The sequence below is a fragment of the Phacochoerus africanus genome, chromosome 15, assembly GCF_016906955.1.
Source record: "Phacochoerus africanus isolate WHEZ1 chromosome 15, ROS_Pafr_v1, whole genome shotgun sequence".
In the NCBI taxonomy this organism is placed as follows: domain Eukaryota; kingdom Metazoa; phylum Chordata; class Mammalia; order Artiodactyla; family Suidae; genus Phacochoerus; species Phacochoerus africanus.
This window is the reverse complement of record NC_062558.1, coordinates 126008247-126031188: the sequence shown is the minus strand read 5'-3', so window position 1 is coordinate 126031188 and position 22942 is coordinate 126008247. Positions and strand designations below refer to the sequence as shown.

Below are 22942 nucleotides of genomic sequence, written 5' to 3'. Positions count from 1 at the left end.
AATCAGTTACATTTCTGTATACTAATAATGAATTATTGAAAAAGAATATAAAAATGCAAAACCTGGGAGTTCCCATCGTGGTGCAGTGGTTAATAAATCCGACTAGGAACCATGAGGTTGCGGGTTCAGTCCCTGCCCTTGCTCAGTGGGTTAACGATCCGGTGTTGCCGTGAGCTGTGCTGGAGGTTGCAGACACGGCTCGGATCCAGCGTTGCTGTGGCTCTGGCATAGGCCAGCGGCTACAGCTCTGATTCAACCCCTAGCCTGGGAACCTCCATATGCCGCGGGAGCGGCCCAAAGAAATAGCAAAAAGACAAAAAAAAATGCAAAACCTTTAAAACTGCACCCCCAAAATTAAATACCTAGGAATAAACCTGACCACGAAGGTGAAAGGCTTACACACTGAGAACTATAAGACATTAATCAAAGAAATTAAAGAGGATTCAAAGAAATGGAAAATTATTCCATGCTCTTGGATTGGAAGATTTAATATCCTTAAAATGGCCATACTACCCAAAGCAATCTACAGTTTCAATGCAATCGCTATCAAATTACCCATGACATTCTTCACAGAACTAGAATAAACAATCCAAAAAATTTATATAGGGGACCATAAAAGATCCAAAATTGCTGAAGCAATCCTGAAGGAAGAAAAAAAAAAAAACAAGCAGGAGGCATAACTCTCCCAGGCTTCAGACAATATCACAAAGCTACAATAGTCAAGATGTTGTGGTACTGGTACCAAAACAGAGATACAGATCAATGGAACAGAATAGAGAACCCAGAAATAAACCCAGACTCCTTTGGTCAATTAATTTTCAACAAAGAAGGCAAGAATATAAAATGGGAAGAAGTCTCTTCATGAAGTGTTGCTGGGAAAACTGGACAGCAGCATGTAAATCAATTAAACTAGAACATACTCTCACATTACGCACAAAAAATGAACTCAAATTGGCTTAAAGACTTAAACATAAGACAAGAAACCACAAAACTCCTAGAAGAGAACATAGACAAAATATTTTCTGACATCAACTGTACAAATGTTTTCTTAGGTCAGTCTCCCAAAGCAATAGAAATTTTAAAAAAATAAATAAACCAATGGGACCTAATCAAACTTAAAAACTTTTGCACAGCAAAGGAAACCTTAAAAAAAAGGCAACCTATAGAATGGGAGAAAATAGTTTCAAATGATGCAACTGACAAGGGCTTAATCTCTAAAATATATAAGCAACTCATACAACTCAACAGCAAAAAAACCCAACCCGACTGAAAAATGGGCAGAAGACCTGAATAGACATTTCTGCTAAGAAGACATACAGATGGCCAACAGGCCCATGAAAAAAATGTTCAACATCACTATTTATTAGACAAATGCAAATCAAAACTACCATGAGGTAGTTCACACTAGTCAAAATGGTCATCACCAGTAAGTCTACAAATATGCTGGAAAGGGTGTGGAGAAAAGGGAACCCTCTTACACTGGTGGTGATATACACTATGGTAAATTGGTATAACCACTATGGAAAACAGTACGGAGGTACCTCAGAAAACTAAATATAGAACTACCATATGACCCAGCAATCCCACTCTTGGGTATATATCCAGATAAAACCTTCCTTGAAAAAGACACATGCACCCACATATTCATTGCAGCACTATTCACAATAGCCAAGACATGAAAACAACCTAAACATCCACTGACAAATGAATGGATTAAGAAGACATGGTATATATACACAATGGAATTCTACTCAGCCATAAAAAAGAACAAGATAACGCCATTTTCAGCAACACAGATGGAACTAGAGACTCTCATACTAAGTGAAGTAAGTCGGAAAGACAAATACCATATGATATCACATATCTGGAATCTAAAATATGGCACAAATGAACCTATCTACAGAAAAGAAACAAACTCATGGTCATGGAGAAAAGACTTGTGGTTGCCAAGGGAGAGTGGGAGGGAGTGGGCTGGACTGTGTGTTTGGGGTTAATAGATGTAAACTATAGCATTTGGAGTGGATAAGCAATGAAATCCTGCTGTATAGCATAGGGAACTATATCTAGTCACTTATGATGGAACATGATGGAGGATAATGTGAGAAAAAGAACATACATATATATATATACATATGCATAAATGGGTTATTTTACTGAACAGTAGAAATTGACAGAACATTGTAAATCAACTACAATAAAAATTTTTTACAAAATAATCAGCATGCTGTGACAGGGATGTAGAAAAAAATTTCAAATATTAATCCTCCATATTCCATATTAAGAAGTCAATAAAGACTATAAAATTGGGGGGGGGAGAACTATAAGAAAAATAAACTAATCTACAATAATGGTTAGAGATTTTAACAGTCACTTTTCAAAATGACAGAGCACCTGGAGGTCCCATTGTGGCGTAGCAGAAACGAGTGTGACTAGTATCCACGAGGTTGCACTATCCCTGACCTCGCTCAGTGGGTACTGCCATGAGCTGTGGTGTAGGTCACAGATGAGGCCTGGATCCTGCATTGCTGTGGCTATGGCAGCTGCAGCTCCGATGTGACACCTAGCTTGGGAACTTCCATATGTTGTGGGTGCACCTCTAAAAAGACCAGAAACAAAACAAAATGACAGCACACCAAATGAGGACACTAGAAGACTTGAAAAAGCTATCAGCCAATTTGATATAACTGACATTTGTAGAAGACTCTGTCCGACAGCACAACTGTACCTTTAGAGAGCATATCCTGGCCACTATGGTCTTTGCAAAGGTGATTAGGGCATGAGGGTGCATCAATCATGAATGGGATTAGCGCTCCTATAAAAGAGGTCCCACAGAGCTCCCGTTCCCTTGTGAGGATAAGGCAAGAAGGCACTGGCTATGACCAGGAAAATGGCCATCACCAAACCTGACCATGCTGGTGCCTTGATCTTGGACTTCTCAGCCTTGAGAAGGGTGAGCAATAAATTTCTGTTTTATATAACTACCCAGTCACTGACATTTTTTTCATAGCAGCCTACATGGATTAAGACACTAGGTTTATTCATTTTCTATTGGTGTAGTAACCTATTAACACAGAACTAGTGGCCTAAAAGAATTGATACAACCTATCTTATAGTTCTGTATGTTAGAAATCTGACAGAGGCTTGACAGGACTAAAATCAAGGTGTCAGCAGGGCTGCATTTTTCAGAGGCTCTAGGGAAGAATCTATTTCCTCAACTTTTTCAGCTTCTAGAGACCATTCCTTGGCTCTCGATCTGCCTTTCTCCAAACTCACTACCAGAAATGTTGATTCCCTCTGACCATTACTCTGCAGGTGAACCACCCTCTGACCCCAACCTCAGCCAGAAAAGGTTATATTAAGGACTCATGTAGTAAGGATGGGTACACCCCAGTAACCTAGAGTAATCATCTTAATGTCCTAAATTATGACATCTTCAAAGTCCTCTTTGTCCATGCAGGATAATAGCATGTACCAGAAATTAGGATGTAGTCACCTTTGTGGAGCTATTATTCTGCCATACATACTGGACCATAAAATAAGTCTCAATAAAGCTTAAAAATTTCAAAGGATTCAAAATGTTCTTTAACCTCATTGGAATTAGAGGTAAGTGACAGAAATATTTCTAGAAATTCTTTAAACAGTTGGAAAGGAAATATTTCACTTCTAAATATCCCACTGATCATGGAGGAAATTAAGAGGGAAATTAGAAAGCATTCAACTTAAGAAACCAGAAAAAGCAGAGCAAATTAATGTCAGACTAAGAAAACTGAAGGAAATAAAAAGAAATTAGTGAAGTAAAAGTAGAAAAATAAATGAAACCATCTATTTACTTAAGAAAAATAAATGCAACAGATAACTCTCTATCAAGACTGATCAAGACAAATGAGAAACAAATTATCAATATCAAGAATTAGATGACATCAATGGATAAAAGGTAATTATTAAGTCTTTTGCCAATAAATTCTACAAATTAGATAAAATGGGAAAGACACAATTGAGAAACACAAACTGATAATGCTCACTCAAGAAAAAAACAGATTTTTCTTGAAAAGCTCTCAACCTATTAAAGATACTAAATTTGTAGTTAAAATATTCCTACAAAGACAGACTCAAGTTCAAATACATTCAATGTTGAAATCAACCACAAATTTAAAGATGAAATAATATGGATTCTACATAAATTCTTTCAGAAATTACAGAGGAAGGAAAACTTCCCAATTTGTTTTATAAGGGCAGCAGTACCATGCTACAAAGTCAAATTAGATGACTAGACTAGGAAAGTACAGACCAATATCCCTCATAAACATAGATATAAAAATTCTCAACAAAATTTTAACAAATCACGTTGAACAATATATAAAAGGTGTAATGCAAAATGACTAAGTGGAATACACACCTGATCAGCAAAAGTGGTTAAATATTCAAAAAAACAATCAATATAATTCAATCCTATTAGTAAGTAACTCTCAAAATAATTCTACTATTTTATGCTTAAAATGGAAAGTTTGCTATAGTTCTATAAACAAACACAAATACTCACATGCCTTAATATTACACATTCCTCAGAACTAAAGTAATGATTTAAACAAAGAGTAGAAATGAAGGTCTACCTATCTTGACCATCACAGTTATTTTCCACATTTTGTAATTTTGGGAGAGTGGGATATTTCAACTTCATTACATAAATTCTGGTTTGGCTTATAGAACATATTACTAGTATGATCTCAAAATAAAATCCAATTTAGAAAGTTAATTTCTAACTTAAATATTCACAAACATTCTAAAGTAACAATGTAATTTGCTTAAAAATAAAATGTCATTAGATAGCCATGGAATAAAGGGCAGGAAACAATTAAAAATATAGTAATTCTTTCATGGGAGTTCCCATTGTGGCTCAGTGGTTAACGAATCCGACTAGGAACCATGAGGTTGTGGGTTCAATCCCTGGCCTCGCTCAGTGGGTTAAGGATCTGGCGTTGCCGTGAGCTGTGTTGTAGGTTGCAGACATGGCTCGGATCCCGCGTTGCTGTGGCTCTGGCGTAGGCCGGCAGCTACAGCTCCGATTCGACCCCTAGCCTAGGAACCTCCATATGCCGCAGGAGCAGCCCTAGAAAAGGCAAAAAGCCAAAAAAATATATATATATATATATGTAATAATTCTTTCAATTTGAATTACTACTTAATAAGCATACGGATGAACCCTTTTGTCACCAAATTTAATCTGAATAAAAGAAGTGAAATTTGATTACTATTTCTGTATAAATCTTAGAAAATGAAATGATACATCCAATGTCCTCAATGTCAAAAATTTCAAAAACTGTATGGAAATATTTCTTACATGTTGTGACTGTACTAGCATGCAAATCAATCACAATGAAGTAAATTTATCAAATTAACTTCCATAACTACTTAGTGAGTAGTAGTTGGTAGTAACTTTCTTGAATAGGTAAGTAATTTCTTTAATTTAAATATAAAATCAACCTTATAAGAATTTTTCCAGCAAATATGTGATTTTTAAAAATCACTTAGTCCTTCCACAAATCACACACAGAAATTAATAAAACTAACATACAAAAATTTATGATCATAGATCATAAGCTGTCATTTATTATTGTAAAAGGAGAAGAAATTATCTCTAATGTTTTAAGATTTCAAAACATAATGGCCTAGCGCAGGACCTGGCACACATGAGCTATTCAGTAAACTAATTTGGATTCCATAAAAAAATCATGAAAGAATGAATAAATAAATCCAAACATTACAACATATAAACTCTTCTTTTATAAAAGCATAACTTAAGAACCCAAACCTTAAATAATTCAAGATGGAAAAAACATCCTAAATCTTTCTTAGCAATAAATCTGAAGCTTTCAGCAGCCCATCGGTAAACACAAGAAAAATAAAACATACAACATAGAGAGAGAGAATATAAAGAAGTCAACAGTGAGAGGTAGGGAGGCTTAAAGAATTAACTGCTACGTATACTTAATACTAAATTTTTAATGATATAATAAAGCAAAAATAAAATTACCAAACACAGCAAATAATTTCAAGTGGGATTTTAAGAAAAGAATATCTAATTAAGCCTCAAGAAAATTAACCAGGAAACACAAAAAAACCTAGTTATATTTAAGGAATATAATCTCATTGAAACCTCAGTACATTCTTTGGATGATTCAATATTATTTGTATAAACATTTTTATGAAGACTTTCATCATCATAGACATCCACGTATCCTTTTATAAAGGCTCAATACACGTTTTCATTTTGTTCAAAATATAGAAATCTTTGTCATCTCTTTAAACAAAAAAAAGGGGCATTCTTTTTGTAATGAAAATATTCAATGGTCTTTAGATTAAAAGCTATTAACACTTACCTGTATTTTAATAGGCCATGAAAAGTTGCTGACGTACACATAGAATGTAATGTTTGGATTGCTTCTAAAATTAAATTTTTCATAGGAAAAACTATCTCTGTATTCCTTTATATTAGTCTTGGAAACTATAGGCGTCTCCTCCCCAGATATCGTTCCAGCTAAAATGTAAATAATAATAACATTATTAGGAAACAGGTATCTTTATTAACATAATTATGTGAAATTAACTTAATTTCTTTAACTGTACTTATAAGAACTATCAAAATAAACTCATGTTTACAATTTAGAATGACAAGTAAGAAAATAAGATTTGTCATAAATACAATGGAAAGAGATTGCATATAAAAATTATTTTTTAAATGATACTACTGATTAAGTGTTATGTACTAGGCACCAGCTTAGAGACTTTATATTTTATTCTAATAACAATTTTACCTCAGAGGTAGTCCATTTCTGTTTTTCAAAGTGAAAACTTAGGCTCAGAAAGATTAAACTCTTGCATCAAGTTTACAGCTATCTGAACTGTTAAGTCCTCTTTGGCAGGTATATATGGCTCTAGGAACTGCGTTTTATCCGCTTCTCCACAGAGCTTTTCAAAACAAATCAGGACATATTTCACATGTCTCAATCCAGTTGAAAACATTAAATAAATCAATATTTTTATTTACCGCAAATTGAACTATCACTACTTTGAATAAACCGGGAGGAGGACAAAATTTAAAACATGAGCTAAATGTTCAGTTAAACATATATCGGGCACTCAATAAATATCCATTGAAATTAACCAAACAGAGCAAAGAATTTCCAACAATCTTACCAAGCCCTCCACCTTACCAGTAAAAATAATTAGAATTAGGATTCTGAGAAACTGAACTAATTTCAAACTGATCACCTATTCTAAAATTACCTCGCATAGTTTTTTAAAATGCTGATTTCCTGATGCCATCTTCCGAACTGACAAGTCAAAATTTCTATGATTTGGTTCTGGAAATCTGAAAGTTAAAAGTGATTTCTTGCATATGAAAACCACTGTTCTAAACTGATTACGCATGTTTTATATTATTTTGTTGACAAATTTTAAAACTCTTGTAGAGTTAGTTTATTGTGCAGAAGTAAATTTCAAATTAACAGTGTAAGTTATCATGAACTCTTAAATAACGTAACTAGCAGTGCCAAGATTTTACTGTATGTTTAGCACTACCATAGCAAAATGTCTACATATTTTTCCAAACTTTTCACCTGTTTTGGGGCATGGGGGCTGCAGCAGTAGCATGTGGAAGTTCTGGGACAGGGATCAAACCCACACCACAGCCGTTATCTAAGCTGCAGCAGTGACAATGGCAGTTACTCAACCCACTGCGTTACAGGAGAACTCCTAACACTTCCACTTTTTATACATGCAGTAAACTGTGGAATTACAAAGAGCCTCTTCATTCTTGAATTTTATTTCCATTATTCTATGTATTAAAATAACATAATGAATTAATTTTCAAAAATCAAATATGGATTTCTATATTTTCTTTAAAAAGTTTCCAGCATTTTTATGCAACAGTTTTTCTTTCCTATAGAAAGTAGAAAGCAATGGAATTTCCTAAGATGTAAATATAAAAAAGTGAGTATACTTTTCCTTAATCTAACATACATATTTACTTCTTCTCTAGTTATATTTCTTAAAGGTCAGTAAGTCAAAGCTTGGAAGTAATAGATAAGCTATTAATTTATCAGCATATACAGAAGAATTTCATTGTTTTATATCAATATTAAGGTTAATAATTAAATTTATACTTTCAATGCTGAATCAAGTAATTGAAATCAGTCTCATCATCAAAGAAGTAATCTATCTTAATTAAAATCACAGGAATTCATAACACTGCCATATAAAAAATTAAATAGTGTACAATATCTGTTAAGCAAATTTTAATTGAATTAGGGAGGAAGCTAAAGTAATAAAGCTTTAATAAATAATATTACTTATTATTTTACCTGAAACAGCCCAATGACTATGGCATATAATTTTTAAATTTCAATTATTTGAGGTAACAGTAAAAGGTCACATTAGGACACTTTCGATATAGGAACTGAAGTGAAAGACACATGACAACCAAATTCTCTTACCTGTGGAACCAACTGACCACGTAATGTTGAGGTTAAAGTTGTTTGATGCATTAATCGAAATATCCAAATTTTTGTTTGACTACCAAGAAAGAAAATGTTAAAGTGAAAAAAAGTAAAATTATACTAGATAGATAGGCTTAATGTTTTAATTACATCTATGCTGTATTTCTCAAGCTGTATACATTGTATGTCAATAGTCAAGAAAGAAACTGTAGATGACAATTACATGTTTTCTAATGAAAAAAATATGTGACAAATTCAAAGGTATATTTAAAGTTCCCATATTCTTCTCTGCTATAATCTAGCCTTCTGTAAGTAAGCCAGGGGTTGCAGAACTTCGGTATTTGTGTTTTGATTCTCTTTACTTACCTGCAGCTAATTTTTAAATGGTACAGGTTTGGGATAGTCCAAAGTAATTTTACAGCAATATAAGGTTGATTTGTTGAAAGACTTCTTCTTAGGTAAATACTGCCTAATTATATAAATGTTTCTAATGAAAAAATAATTAAAATATGTAAAATAAAACTTTTAGGTAAAAATTATGAATCTACTTGGGGGAAAAGAGGTAAAAAGACCATGAAACATCTATACAGAGGAAAACCAAAGAATTATACATCAGTCAACACACATCTTGTCATTCATTAGCAGTCTCTTTTCTTTTAATTTCAAGGAAACAAATACCTAAGAGATTTCTATAAATGTTCTTTGCCATAATCTTACCCCAAGAGATGAGGAACAGAAATCACATATGATTGTAACTATTGAGACTTGCAGAAATGCAAAGAATGATAGATTGAACCAGCTTAGTTCCAGATAATGTGTTCTGTTTTAAATACTCATAGAAAAAGCTGTATTGCTAAGTGAGACCTGGCTACTATACAAATTAAATTAATTCCTTCGTACTACTGTGTTTTTTTCCTAAATAAGACAGAAGTAAGCTAACAGAAAATACATCTCTACTTTTCTGGGTAGCTCTTGGAAAAAAATTAATCTATAAGCAATTAAGACTCACCATATCTGATATAACTGTCCTAAGAGGAAATTAACAGAAGGACTTGGCCTTCCCTGACGATAAGAGAAGGAAGGAAAGAGCATCACAAAAGGCAAAGGCCAGAAGTGATGTGTGACAATATCCCATTTATTTCTTCTAAGTTATCCATTTTATTGGCATAGAGGTGCTTGTAGTCATTCCTTTGTATTTTTGTGGTCTTGGTTATAACTTCTTTTTCATTTCTAATTTTACTGATTTTGGCCCTCATGAACTAATCACCTCCCAGAATATCCATACTAACATACTAACACATTGAGATTTAAAATTTAACACATGAATTGTACAGGGACATAAATAGTCCATCTCCAGAACTTAATTTACACCATTAAAAAAACAAACAAACAAACAAACAAAAACACCTCAAAGTGGATTACAGACTTAAACATAAATCCAAAGCTATAAAACTCCTAGAAGAAAATATGAGAAAGTAGCCTCATGATTTTTGTCATGGCAATGATTTCTTGGATATGACATTGAAACCACAGTCAACAAAAGGAAAAATAGGCAAGTAGGACTGCATCAAACTAAAAAACTTCCCCACACCAAGGAAACAACAGACAAAATCAAAAAAGCAACCAGTGGAATGGGAGAAAATACCTGCATGTTATATATCTGATAATGGGTTAATATATGGAATATATAAAAATACATACAACTCAACAGAAAATGAAGCAAAAAAAATAAATAAGCCAATTTATTTATTGAGAGGGAGTTCCTATTGTGGCTCAGCAGGTTAAGAACCCAATATACTGTCTGTGAGGACGTGGTTTTGACCCCTGGCCTCGCTCAGTGGATTAACAATCTGGTGGTTCCACAAGTGTAGGCTGCATGCAGGTGTGGCTCAGATCCAGCATTGCTCCAGCTTTGGTGTAGGCAGACAGCTGGAGCTCTGATTCAACCCCTAGCCAGGGAACGTCCATATGCCACAGGTGGGACTTATATAGAAAAAAATTTTTAAATGAAATAAATAAAAAGGGGGCAGAGGATATGAATATACTACATATATTTGAACGTACTATACATACTTATGTATGTATTTTTTCAGCCATAAAAAAGATGGAAATCTTATGATTTGCAAAAACATGGATGGAATTTAGGAATATTATGTTAAATGAAATAAAGTGAAATAAGTCCAACAGAAAAATACCATATGATCTCACTTATATATTGAATCTAAAATAAGAAAGAAAAGCCTGATCTCATATATACAAACAGATTGGTTTTTGCTAGAGGTAGAGGCAGGGTGTAGGTGAAATAGGGGTTAAAAATACAAACATCCAGCTATAAAATAAATGTCATGAGAATACAATGTATAGTATCATGACACAATAAATAATGCTGTACTACATGTTAGAATAAATTTGAAATTTGCTAGGAGAATAAAATTTTTAGTTCTGTTTTGGTAATTTACTTTTTCTTAATTGAGGTATAGTTGATTTACAGTATTATATTAGTTTCAGGTGTAAAGCAGTCCTAAAGTATTTTCATAGATTATACTCCATATAAAGTTACTATAGAATATTGGCTATATTACCTGTGCTGGATAATATATCCTTCAGCTTATTTATTTTATATACAGTAGTGCGTACCTCTTGATCCACTATCCCAATCTTGCTGCTTCCCCCTTCCTTCTGTCTACTGGTAAACACTAGTTTGTAGTCTATATGTGCGAATCTGTTTCTGTTTTGAATATTCATTCGTTTTATTCTTTTAGATTCCACATATAAGTGATAACATACAGTATTTGTCTTTCTCTGTCTGACTTGCCTCACAAGCATAATATTTTCCAAGTTAATCCATGTTGTTGCAAATGGTAAGTTTTCTTCACTCTTTATGGCTGAGTAACGTGCATGCACGTGTGTGTCTGTCTGTCTGTATCTATCTATCTATCTACACACACATTCTATCTATCTATCTATCTATCTATCTATCTATCTATCTATCTATCCACACATACCACATCTTTATCCATTCATCTCTAATGCAAACAGGTTGCCCCTATAATGCCAGTATTGGTAGGCTTGATGTTTTTTCAGAGGTTCCTTAAACTGTTTTCCTTTCAGTATTTGTCTTTCTTGTGCTATTCTGATTGGGTGATTTTCATTATTTTATCTTCCAGATCACTCATGTGGTCTTCCATATCCCCTAGTCTTATGTTAATTTTTTCTAGTGTGTTTCTCATTTCAGTTACTATATTATTTAGCTATGCTTATTTCTTTTTAAATTTTTTACTTTGTTGTTAAAATTCTCACTGTGTTCATCTATTTTTTCCAAGTTCCAGTTAGCATTCTTTTTTTTTTTTTGTCTTTTTGCTATTTCTTGGGCCGCTCCTGCGGCATATGGAGGTTCCCAGGCTAGGGGTCCAATCGGAGCTGCAGCCACCGGCCTACACCAGAGCCACAGCAACACTGGATCCGAGCCGCGTCTGCAACCTACACCACAGCTCACGGCAACGCCGGATCGTTAACCCACTGAGCAAGGGCAGGGACCGAACCCGCAACCTCATGGTTCCTAGTCCCATTCGTTAACCACTGTGCCACGACGGGAACTCCAGCATTCTTATTACTAATGCTTTGAACTCTTCATCTGATCTATTATTTATCTCTATTTCATTAGTCGTTTGTTTAGGGTTTTTCTTGCTCTTTCATTTGAAACTAATTACTCAGTCTTCTCATTTTGTTTCACTTTTTCTGTCTCTACAAAATTAAGACAAAGTTTTTAAGAGGTGGCACTCCTGTGCAGTCTGTGTATGCCCAGATGTTTTGGTGGGAGAGCTGGATCTAAAATTATCATGCGTCACTTTTTTCTCCCAGGTGTGCTGGCAGCTATCTCCTAGTTGCTTGAGGGGCTAGAGCTAGAGTTAAGTGAGAGCGAGAGCTTCTCTTATGCTCAAAGTCCACCACCACTCTATTGGGTACTGTGTTGGATCTCAAGGTGTTGGAGCAGAAGCCCTGGGGTAGGGTCTGAGCTGGTTCTGTTCTCTCTAGATGTGTACTCTTTCTCCTCCTGGCAACAGCACCTATGCTGCAAAGGAGAGCAGCACTCCACCAAAAAGGTCGAGAGCAGGCAGCTGGTGCAATCTGGGATGTACAATGGCATGATCCCAGCATGCGAGTCAGAGTTCCAGACAACTCCTGATCTGCTGCCTCCATGAGCATCAGCAATAGCTACCCTCACCCCGTTCAGATGCATTTCTGAGCCCAGGCCAGTTGCATCTCCCCTGGTGCTCACTCTCCTTGACAACAGCAGCCTTTGTCATTGAGGGAAGCTGCACCTGAGCTACAGGGACCATAGTAGACACCTACTGAGCACCAGGGTGAATGCTAGGTTGTCTCAGGAAACCAGCAAGAGCCCAGGGAACTTTCAATCTGCTTCTTCCATGCTGTTTCTGGGAATAAGTAAGCATGTGAGTATGTTCTTAAAAAGGAGACTCTCATTTTTCTATATCCCTCCTATAAGTCCCACTAGTTTTTAAACCGGGGGACTCCTCTTTCCAGTGTTGGACCCCAGGTTGAGCTGTCCACTATGTGGTTTAAAACCCGCACTCTCTGGGGAGGAGCTCCAAGCCTGCGATATTTCCTGCTCTTCTGCCTAAGAGAATAAATCTTTCAAGACCTCATCACAAGAAAAAAAAATGTTTTAAGAATGAACGGTGATGGATGTTAACTAGACATATTGTGGGCATCATTTTACAATGTATGCAAATATTGAATCATTATTTTTGTACACCTGAAATGTGTGTCAATTACGGCTCAATTCAGAAAAAAGAGAAAATGTGGTATATATACAATTAAAAGAATATTTTCAGCCTTAAAAAAAGGAAATCTTGCCATCTGTACAACACAGATGTACCTGGAGAACATTATGGTACATGAAGTTAGCCAGTGACAGGCAGAAAACAAATACTGCATGATTCTACTTGTATAAGCTATCTAAAATATTTAAACTCACATAAGCTTAAAATAGCATGGTGGTTGCCAAGGGCTGGGAGGAAGGGTAAACTGGGAGTTGTTCAATGGACACAAAATTTTCTTATGGAGAATAAATTCTAGAAATTGCTGTACAACTTAGTACCTATAGTTCACAGTACTCTCTGGCACTCTTAAAAAACTTATTCAAGAAAGTAGATTTTTGTTAAGTGTTCTAACCATAATAAACAAAAATGAATAACTCAAATATTTCATATAACTTCTTCACTTGAAAGAGTGATTTTTAAGTTTAAAAGAACTAAAATTCCATTCAAATAAAGTATAGCTGGTTGATATTTCCATTGCCTGTACTTTTTAACTTTATAAAAGTCTCAGATAAAAGTTTCAGATGGATAGCAATATATGTGCACTATCTCGAAATAAACTTTAGAGCCTTACCCTGAGTTGATGGTTGGTATTAATATTCATAATACATTTTTCTTGCATTAAAACTACATAAATTTGTAAAATTATACTGTGGTAAGATGCTTAAAGAAGCTAGCACCCCATTATGTTAAGTGAGATACATTGAACAGCGAAAGACAAATACTGTATAATATAATTTAAATGTGAAATCTAGGCACTCCCATCATGGCTCAGCAGAAACGAATCTAACTAGCATCCACAAGGACGCAGGTTCGATCACTGGCCTCATTCAGTGGGTAAAGGATCCAGCATTGCTGTGAGCTGAGGTGTAGGTCACAGACACAGCTCTGATACCACGTTGCTGTGGCGTAGGCCAGCAGCTATAGCTCTGATTGGACCCCTAGCCTGGGAACCTCCATATGCCATGAGCATGGTCCTAAAAAAACAAAAATAAAAATAAATGTGAAATCTAAAAAAGCCAAGCTCATAAAGACAGAGAGTAGGACGGTCGTTACCACCAGCTTAGCACTGGAGGACTTGGGAAGATGTTAAAGGGTACAAACTCACAAACAGTAGATAAGTAAGTCCCAGAGACCTAACGCATAACGCAGTTATTATAGACTACTATACTGCATTATAAACTCCAAAGTTTCTAGATGTTAATTACTGCCATGACAAAAAATAATTACAAGTATGTGACATGATAGAGGTGTTAGCTCATGCTCTGGTTGTAATCATAATGTTAGACCCACATGTGTCAAATCAGCATGCCATGCATTTTAAACTGACACAATGTATACGTCAATTATATCTCGATAAAAATACTTTTTTAAAGCTAGCATTCATATAACTCAGATAAAACAGTGGATTAGAAAAAATACAACGAAAACCTACTACTACGTAATGTATATTTAAAGAATATATATATATATGTGTGTGTGTGTATGTGTGTATATATATATACACACATACACACATGTGTATGTGTATATATATATATATGTATATATATATATATAGCTTGTGTTTTGAAGTTATGGGTTTTATATTCAAGTATACTCCCAGTTTGAAAACATAATTATGAGCACAAACAATATGGTGTGCCTGAAAAATAACAGAAATAATATTTAAATTATAGGACTGTTTGCAAAATCTGAGATATCAGACTCACAAATTCTCTGAATCCAAGGATAACTAAGTTTTATGAAAGGAAATAATTAACAGCATTAAGTCTTTCCACAAAAGGACTAAGGTGTGACAATTCTGGGAAGAGATACAATTACAATGAAAGATGACCAAAAGCTTTTATTCCTTGATATTAATATAACTGTCTTATAAAAGTTAAATTAGCGTCTCACCTGTTCTGGGTTTGCTATGAAGTTTATGGCAGTATGGTGGCGATCATCTTCCTGCAATAAGCTGAATGTAAACTGATAATCAATCAAAAGGCTGTCTGCAGGGGGACAAAAAATACAATCCTGATCGGTACTTCAAAGAATTGTTTAATAAACAAAAGTAAGGTGAAGATATGTTGCATATCATATTTGAAAATGATTATCATTAAGTATTAGTCACCTACTCAAAACAGGCAAAATGTAAATCTTTGTCACCAGGCGACAAAAAACAAAATATAAATATGGAAGCGGTCCTAATTCTTTAAAAATTCTGCAAAAACCACAGCCATTCTGGAAACTACCCAAAAGTAACAGAATAAAAATAAAGTCATCCACAATCTTACAACCAGAGAAAAAATACAGGTAATATTTTGATGTATTTTATTCCAGCTCAAGTTTTATAAATAAAAACGAGACAGGCAAACATTTTGGCATCCTACTTTCATAAAATCAAAATTCTTTGAAAATATGAATTTTAATAGCCAAAAAATATTTCATCACATGCCATAATACATTTACCTGTCCCTTATTTATTGTGGTAGTTTTTACTTTCAGCAATTTTGTAATGACTCTGTGATAAACATCATTCTACAGAAATGTCTCTTATTAACAACTGATAGGAAGAATTCAGTGGTAAATTTTTTAAATTTTGTCCATATATAATACTGAAGCCAAGGTGAAGCATGAATGTTAAAGGTCATGAGTAGTTTCAAATGTTATACATAAGATGAAGTATTTCTCATGTTAAACTACCACTTTTATTAAAAAAAATTCAAATTACTTAAATAGAGATGACTTCTGTTTCTTGGATATACACCTTTCATGTCATGCCCTCAGCATTACACTTAAACACTTAAAATAACACTTAAAATAGAAAGTAAACACGAATAATATCACTGGGTTTATTATTAACGTGTCATTCTTTAGGTTGCTTACTATATAAGAGCCACCCTATATATTTCTCATATAATTTAGTGTAAGGCAACATTCTGTCTTTCAAAGAATTTATAGGGATCCCTATCAGTGAGAATGAGGACTATGGAGTAGTCACATTTCTGCTTTTCATCTGACTGCCAGAAATGAAGAGGCAAATTAAATGCACTGGTGTTGTTCTAGGCACTGGAGATATATAACAATAAAAGATACAGATTTCTGTTCTTATGCAACCTATATTCTATCAAATGGACACTGAAATTAGTAAGTAATTTCACAGTGTCACAGTATAAGAGATGACAATAAATGTAAGGGTAATAAGTCAGTGAAGAGAGGAGAAATTGCTGTCCAGGTAGGAGTATGCTTACAACTTTGAAAAGGAACATTTAAAACTCAAAGATAGTAAAAGAATAAGCCATGGAGTTTACAAGAGAACATGTAATCCAGGCAGAGGAAGCAAGTACAAAAACCTCAATGAAAGAACAAGTTTTACCTGTGATTCTTGTAAGGAGGCTGTGGCAAGAATGTAACCAAGAGGTGACAGTGGAGAATGGCAACAGCAGGGGCGATCAGAAGACTGGGTCAGACAGCTAAAGGTATTTGTAAGGTGTAACAGATTCACTAAATAAATAGATGCAGCATTTGAGAGAAAGAAAGGGAAAGTTTTTTGACCCAAGCAAGACCAAGCAAAATGTCATTATTAACTGAGATGGGTGAGAACAGGTCTTCTTTGTTGGGAGTTTGGAATTAGAAGCTTAGTTTTGAAGATGTTAAGTTTGAGTTACTTATTGAACATCTAAGTGGTAAATTGAGCTCAGCAATGTAGTAGATAACAATTGGTAAATCACCAGCATTTTAGATGGGATTTAAAGCCATGAAGCCAAGAAATCACCACTCGTAGATAGAGGAGAGGTCCAAGGGATGAGCCCTGAAGGCAAAACAATGTTAAATAATCAGATCTTCAGTCGGAACCAACAAAGGAGATAGAGAGGGCAACCTATGAAACAGGAAGAAAACCGAAATTCAGTGTCCAGGGAGCCAGGCAAATATAGTGTTTAGAAAAGAGAAAAATGATCACCTTGGTCAACTGTAGCTGAGAGGTTTTAGACGTAGAGCTGCAACATTGAGGATTGATAATATCAACTCAGAATGAAGGAAAAATGCCACTGAGGAAAAGTGGATTATTTCAAAACTATTCTGAAAGACTTGTCTGCATATATCTTTACTTATTTCTAGCATGAAACTAACCACTAAGAAACTAGGAGAAGATGGCCTTAGAGATAGGGGCTGGGTGGCTGGGGACATCTGAGCAGCTCTGGATAGAGGCTATAGTGCCCCAGGGCTATGGACATTCTGGTGTACGGACTCCAGCCCTCAGCCACAATTACCAAGTTCTTGACCAGGCATTCAGGCTTGATTTCTCTATTGTCATTTATTACGGTTGGAAGTACAAGATCAGTACAATGTATATTATGTATGGTAATGATTAATCTTAATGTCAGTTAGTCTAGAAAATAAGCCTGAATCTTGGAACAAAATTTGTAGGTGCATTATGTAATTCAAGTGACTAACAAGTGTACCACTCAGTGAACGTGAATTATTATAAACTGAAGAGAGTTTTAGTCTTCTACACAAAATGTTTCCTTTTAAAGCTGCTTGAAGTCTTTCAGAAACCAAATGCATGATTTTCCACTTAACCAGGAGATATATTTCTCCCTCCCCCCAATTTAAAAATACCATGTTGGTGTATTTTAGGGGCTTTGCAAATGAATAATTACCTGGCACTTAAAACACGTACTTTAATGCTGTAATTTACTCTGAACTTCTTAGCTACATAGCAGAACATAAAACATTATAGTTGTAAATATGTCTCAAGTTTTTGAAAATGTACATAATTTGAAAATAAGTTTTTGTACTCTTTTAATGAATCACTTTATTATAATATAAAAAAGCAACACGTTTGACTATAAATTAACTCAAATAACACTGAATAACCAACAAATGCAAAGAAATGACAAAATATCAGGAGGAGTAAATATGACCAAATGAGGTGAGAAAGCTTTTTTTTTAATTGGGAGAAAGAGCATGTTTTCATACCAACTGGCATAAATAAAATTTAGTAGAAAAGAAAAAATTGAGGAGAAAGGAAAGAGAATTATAGAACAATGTCCTCGAGTGGTTAAAAGACAATGACCTCAAAATTTAAGGGATGACCTAGTGGTAAGTTCTCTGGGTCTCTGGGGGTTTTATTGTTTATTTCTTTTTGCTTCCTGTATATCTATTCCCAGAGTGTAGAGCCCTGAAAACCCCACCCATCCTGCATTAAGGTGAGCAGAGGTGATGCCTGCGTTGCTTCAAGAAATACAGCAAAGCATTAAGCTTTATTAAACTCAGTGGTAGGTACACAATTTTGAAATTACATATACTACAAAAATATATATACTATACATATTAAAACATACATACCACATTTTTCAGTGTGTTTTAAACTTTCATAATTAAAAAAAAGATAAACTGTATTCTGCACATTTATATACAATACTGATTAGAAACCAGAATTTGAAAACCTTGTGAATAGAAAAAGACCAAAGATATAGTTCAAAAAACCATAAACACTACGTAAATCAATCTTCTGATTTCACAGACTGAGTCCTGAAGGTTGGAACAACTGTAAATCATATAGTTAGCTCTTAAATATTTGCCAACAATCAGCAAACTCTCTCTGATAATTCCGGAAAACTAGACATTGGCAATTAACTTCCTAATTGGATCAAAAAAAAAAAAAGAAAAAGAAAAAAAGAAGTCCACAAATGCCGGTAAATGGAAATGAAGAGCAACTCTTCTTTATATCTCTCTCATTTTTTGTATGATCATGTTAGATATTATGGTGAATGAGACTGCTCATACTACTGGCTCCAAATTATAATTGTACAGACAAAAAAAAATCATGAAAACAGAGAAAGGAAAAGTTGACATTTTTGTATATTTAAGTTAGTTTGATTTGCATAGTAAGAAGAGAAAAAGAGGAAAATACCATTTTGTCAACAACAGATTAGGTATATATAATTACTTAACATAAGTAAGACGTTTACTCATTTAAAATACCTCTGCAGTATGCATGAAAGGAAAAAGAAAATCTAAAAAAAACCCCACATAATTAAAGCTGAAAGACAAGATAATAACACTGAAGACTACAATAAAAAAGAGAGTTAAATAAGTTTAAAGTGTAAGGAAAAAAAAACAGAAACTACAAGTAATGATATAATAGCAAAATTAAAAATATTAGATCGGAAAATAAAAGAATTAAAACAACATAATTCTGAATAAGTACTATGTAGGTCAAATCTAAAAAAGCTTCATAGAATATAATAGAGTTGAAAATCACTCAAGAGAATACCAGACATAGAAACAGTCAATATATGCATGGAAAATTTTGTTAAAGCAGACATCATAATAAACTGAAAAGAAGCACATATATGTTAAATATGTGACAAAAAAATCTGTTGACTATTCAAACCTAAACAATGAAAGGAAACATCCTGCATAAAAGATAAAAATACTCTAGCATTATTCGTAATAGCCCAAAGGTAAAACCAACATAAATGTCCATTAATTGGTGAATGATAAACACATTGTGATGGGTCCATATGATGGAACTTTACTTGGCCATAAAGAAGAATGAAATACTGACACCTGCTGTAACAAGGATGAACCTCGAAAACAGCATGGTAAATCAAAGAAGCCACCACAAAACACCACATATTCTACAACATCATTTATGCAGTATTTTAGAGTAGACAAATCCATAAAGACAAAAAAATGGTTACCAAAGGCTAGGGGTAAGGAGAATGAGGAGTGACTGCTAATGTATGCTGGGTTTCTCTTAGGAGTGATTAAAATGTTCTAAAATTACATAGGGGTGATGTTTGTACAATCTTGTGAATATACTAAAAACCACTGAATTGTACACTTTAAAGGGGTGAGATTTTAGGTATGTGAATTATAGCTCGATAAAGCTGTTCTTAAAAAAACTTTAGGAGTTCCCATCATGGTGCAGCAGAAACAAATCCGACCAGGAACCATGAGATTGTGGGTTCCATCCCTGGCCTCGCTCAGTGCGTTACGGATCTGGCACTGCCGTGAGCAATGGTGCAGGTCACAGATGCGGCTTGGATCTGGCATTGCTGTGGCCTTGGCATAGGCTGGCAGCAACAGCTCCATTCAACCGCTAGCCTGGGAACCTCCATATGCCATGGGTGCAGCCCTAGAAAGACAAAAGAAAAAAAAAAAAAACTTTAAATACCATATATACCCAGGCATGTCCACATGGGCATATGAACACATGCATATATACAAACACCACACACGTGCACACACACACACATTCATGCAAACAAATCAATCATTTAAAAGCAAAATTAGGCAAGATGTTGGGAGGTCTTGAGCAACAATAAAAGCCAAAAGACAAGTAACTGGAGCAATATTTTATGAGATATGTGTACACAATCATTCTGACTACATAAAGAAACAACGTAATGATAATTTCATTTGCTGTAAAAGTATATTATCTATATATTCATCCTGAAAAAATTATTCACACACACACTACAACTAAGAGACAAATACAGGTATGGAAATACCATAGCAAAAAGATGTGGCAGTGACTAAACAAAAGATTTTAAGTTAGAATAAAAGAATAAAACAAAGTTATCTTGGAATATAAAACAACTAAAAAGCTACCAAAATGAACAATTTCTACACATGGTCAGATATAATATAAAAATATTATATTATACCTACAGCTCTATTTTGGGGTCTATGTTATTACACTGGTGATTATGCCTATCTTTTTTCTAAATAAACCCACACCACCTTAATTACTATAACTATATAGTTATCCCTAATATCTAAGATCTCTTGGTTCCTTTCAATGCATAGCCTTTGCTTAAAATAAAGCTATCCTAAGAGTATAGAGTGTTTGAGTCCTATAAGAATTTTTGAAAAATGAACACAACATAATTAATGTATAATTAAAGTACATGTGGAAATTGAAATCAAGAATGATGTCAAAAAAGATAATAAAAGAAAGACAGGCAAGTGAAAAAGTATTAAATGGATAAGAGATTAAATGAAGTGCACAGGATTTCAGGGAAAGGCAGCAGCAAGGAGAGGTAAAATACTGCTTCAAAGGAGATAAAATTTTTGAATGGGTAAAGAGAAGCAATTATTTGTCAATGTCGAAGGAAGCAAGGCAGATAATATTTCTATGTCTAGATACTAAGTTATGGACATTAAGAAAGAAAAAACAGTCAACACTTCCCTTAGAGAAGAGCCAAGTTTCAGGATATAAGTTTCAATTAAAGCAAGACAGCAGAATTAAAAAAAAAAATAGAGTACAGATATACTTGGTGATTCCATTTTTAAAATAATAACTTTTTTAAAAGAAAGAAAGAATAATACCCAGAACCATTGAGCATACTTAGCTCCCAGGTTCTTATTGCTAAATATCATTCTCCAATGTAAAGAAGCATGGCTTCCCAGAAAAATGGTTGATTCTAGAGCTAGGGCAGGGAAAGTACAAGGTGTCTGAAATATCCTGCAGTATCAGAAAATAAGGAAATACTTGGAAAATGATAGACTCCTGCCAAAAGAAAACAGGAGCTAAAGTGAGGGATTTCCCAAAGGCCAAATAAGGAGTAATTTCAGCTATAATTGTAATAACAGTAATTTGCTAGAAGCCACAAAATATATATACACGGATCCATACTGATGAATACAAGTAAGTGAATGCACAAATAAATGAAGGGGAAGGGACAGCTACTTTTTATAGTTTAAAAATGTAGAAGAAACGATGGCATAGAAAACCACCATTTGGCAAGCACACTAATGTATGGTAAAAGAGTGGGTGACAGTAAGATGAGAAATAGGATATTTACATAATATCAAAGAATGTCCCCATAATACACTCATTAAACACAGTAAGAAAGAGTACCTTCAGTGTGGAGAAACTGGCAGACATCACACACTAAAGAGTGATCAAAGATACCACCACCAGATGGAACAAATTTCTGTCATGTACTTCAAAACAGGATACACTGAGAAAAACACAGACCACTTCTGTGGTATGCTTAATAAAAATGCATGACCAGAACTCAATCATGAAAAAAAAAATTAGTCAAATCCAAATTGAGAGATATTTTATAAAATAACTGTCCATACAGTAGAAAATTGACAGAACACTGTAAACCAGCTATAACGGAAAAAAGTAAAAATCATTCAAAAAATAAATTAAAAAAAATAAAATAACTATCCAACCCTTCCCAGGGGTCAAAGTCATAAAAAGATATTTGGACATTTTTTGTTAAGTCTGAAAATATTTCACACAGAAAATTTTAAAAGCTGCCTGGATGTCCTCAAGTTTCATTTGTGTCATATATTACAGGATTTCCATTCATCCGTCAATGAACATTTAAGCTATTTCTACATCTTAGCTATATTAAAATAGTGCTGCGATGAACACTGGAATGCTATTATCCCTTTGGATAAATATTCAGAATGGTATTGCTGGAGCTAAGGGAAATAAACAGTCACAGAGGGACAAATATTGCATGATTCCATTTATACAAGGTATCTAAAATAGTCAAGCTCATAAAATACCAGAGTAGCACTGTGGTGGCCACAGGCTGAGGTGAAGGGGAAAACATGAGTTGATAACCAACAGATATAAATTTCTCAATT

General features: G+C 34.3%; 1 protein-coding gene across 1 annotated transcript in view; it reads right to left on the bottom strand.

The window, feature by feature from the left end:
* ATRNL1 (attractin like 1) overlaps positions 1-22942 on the bottom strand; it is a 765538-nt gene that overhangs the window by 453635 nt on the left and 288961 nt on the right. The window contains exons 22-24 of the mRNA XM_047760605.1: positions 15236-15330; positions 8493-8571; positions 6378-6535 (exon numbers count right to left, since the gene is read on the bottom strand). Of these exons, the coding sequence (XP_047616561.1) occupies positions 6378-6535; positions 8493-8571; positions 15236-15330 (332 nt within the window). The remainder of the gene's footprint in view (positions 1-6377; positions 6536-8492; positions 8572-15235; positions 15331-22942) is intronic.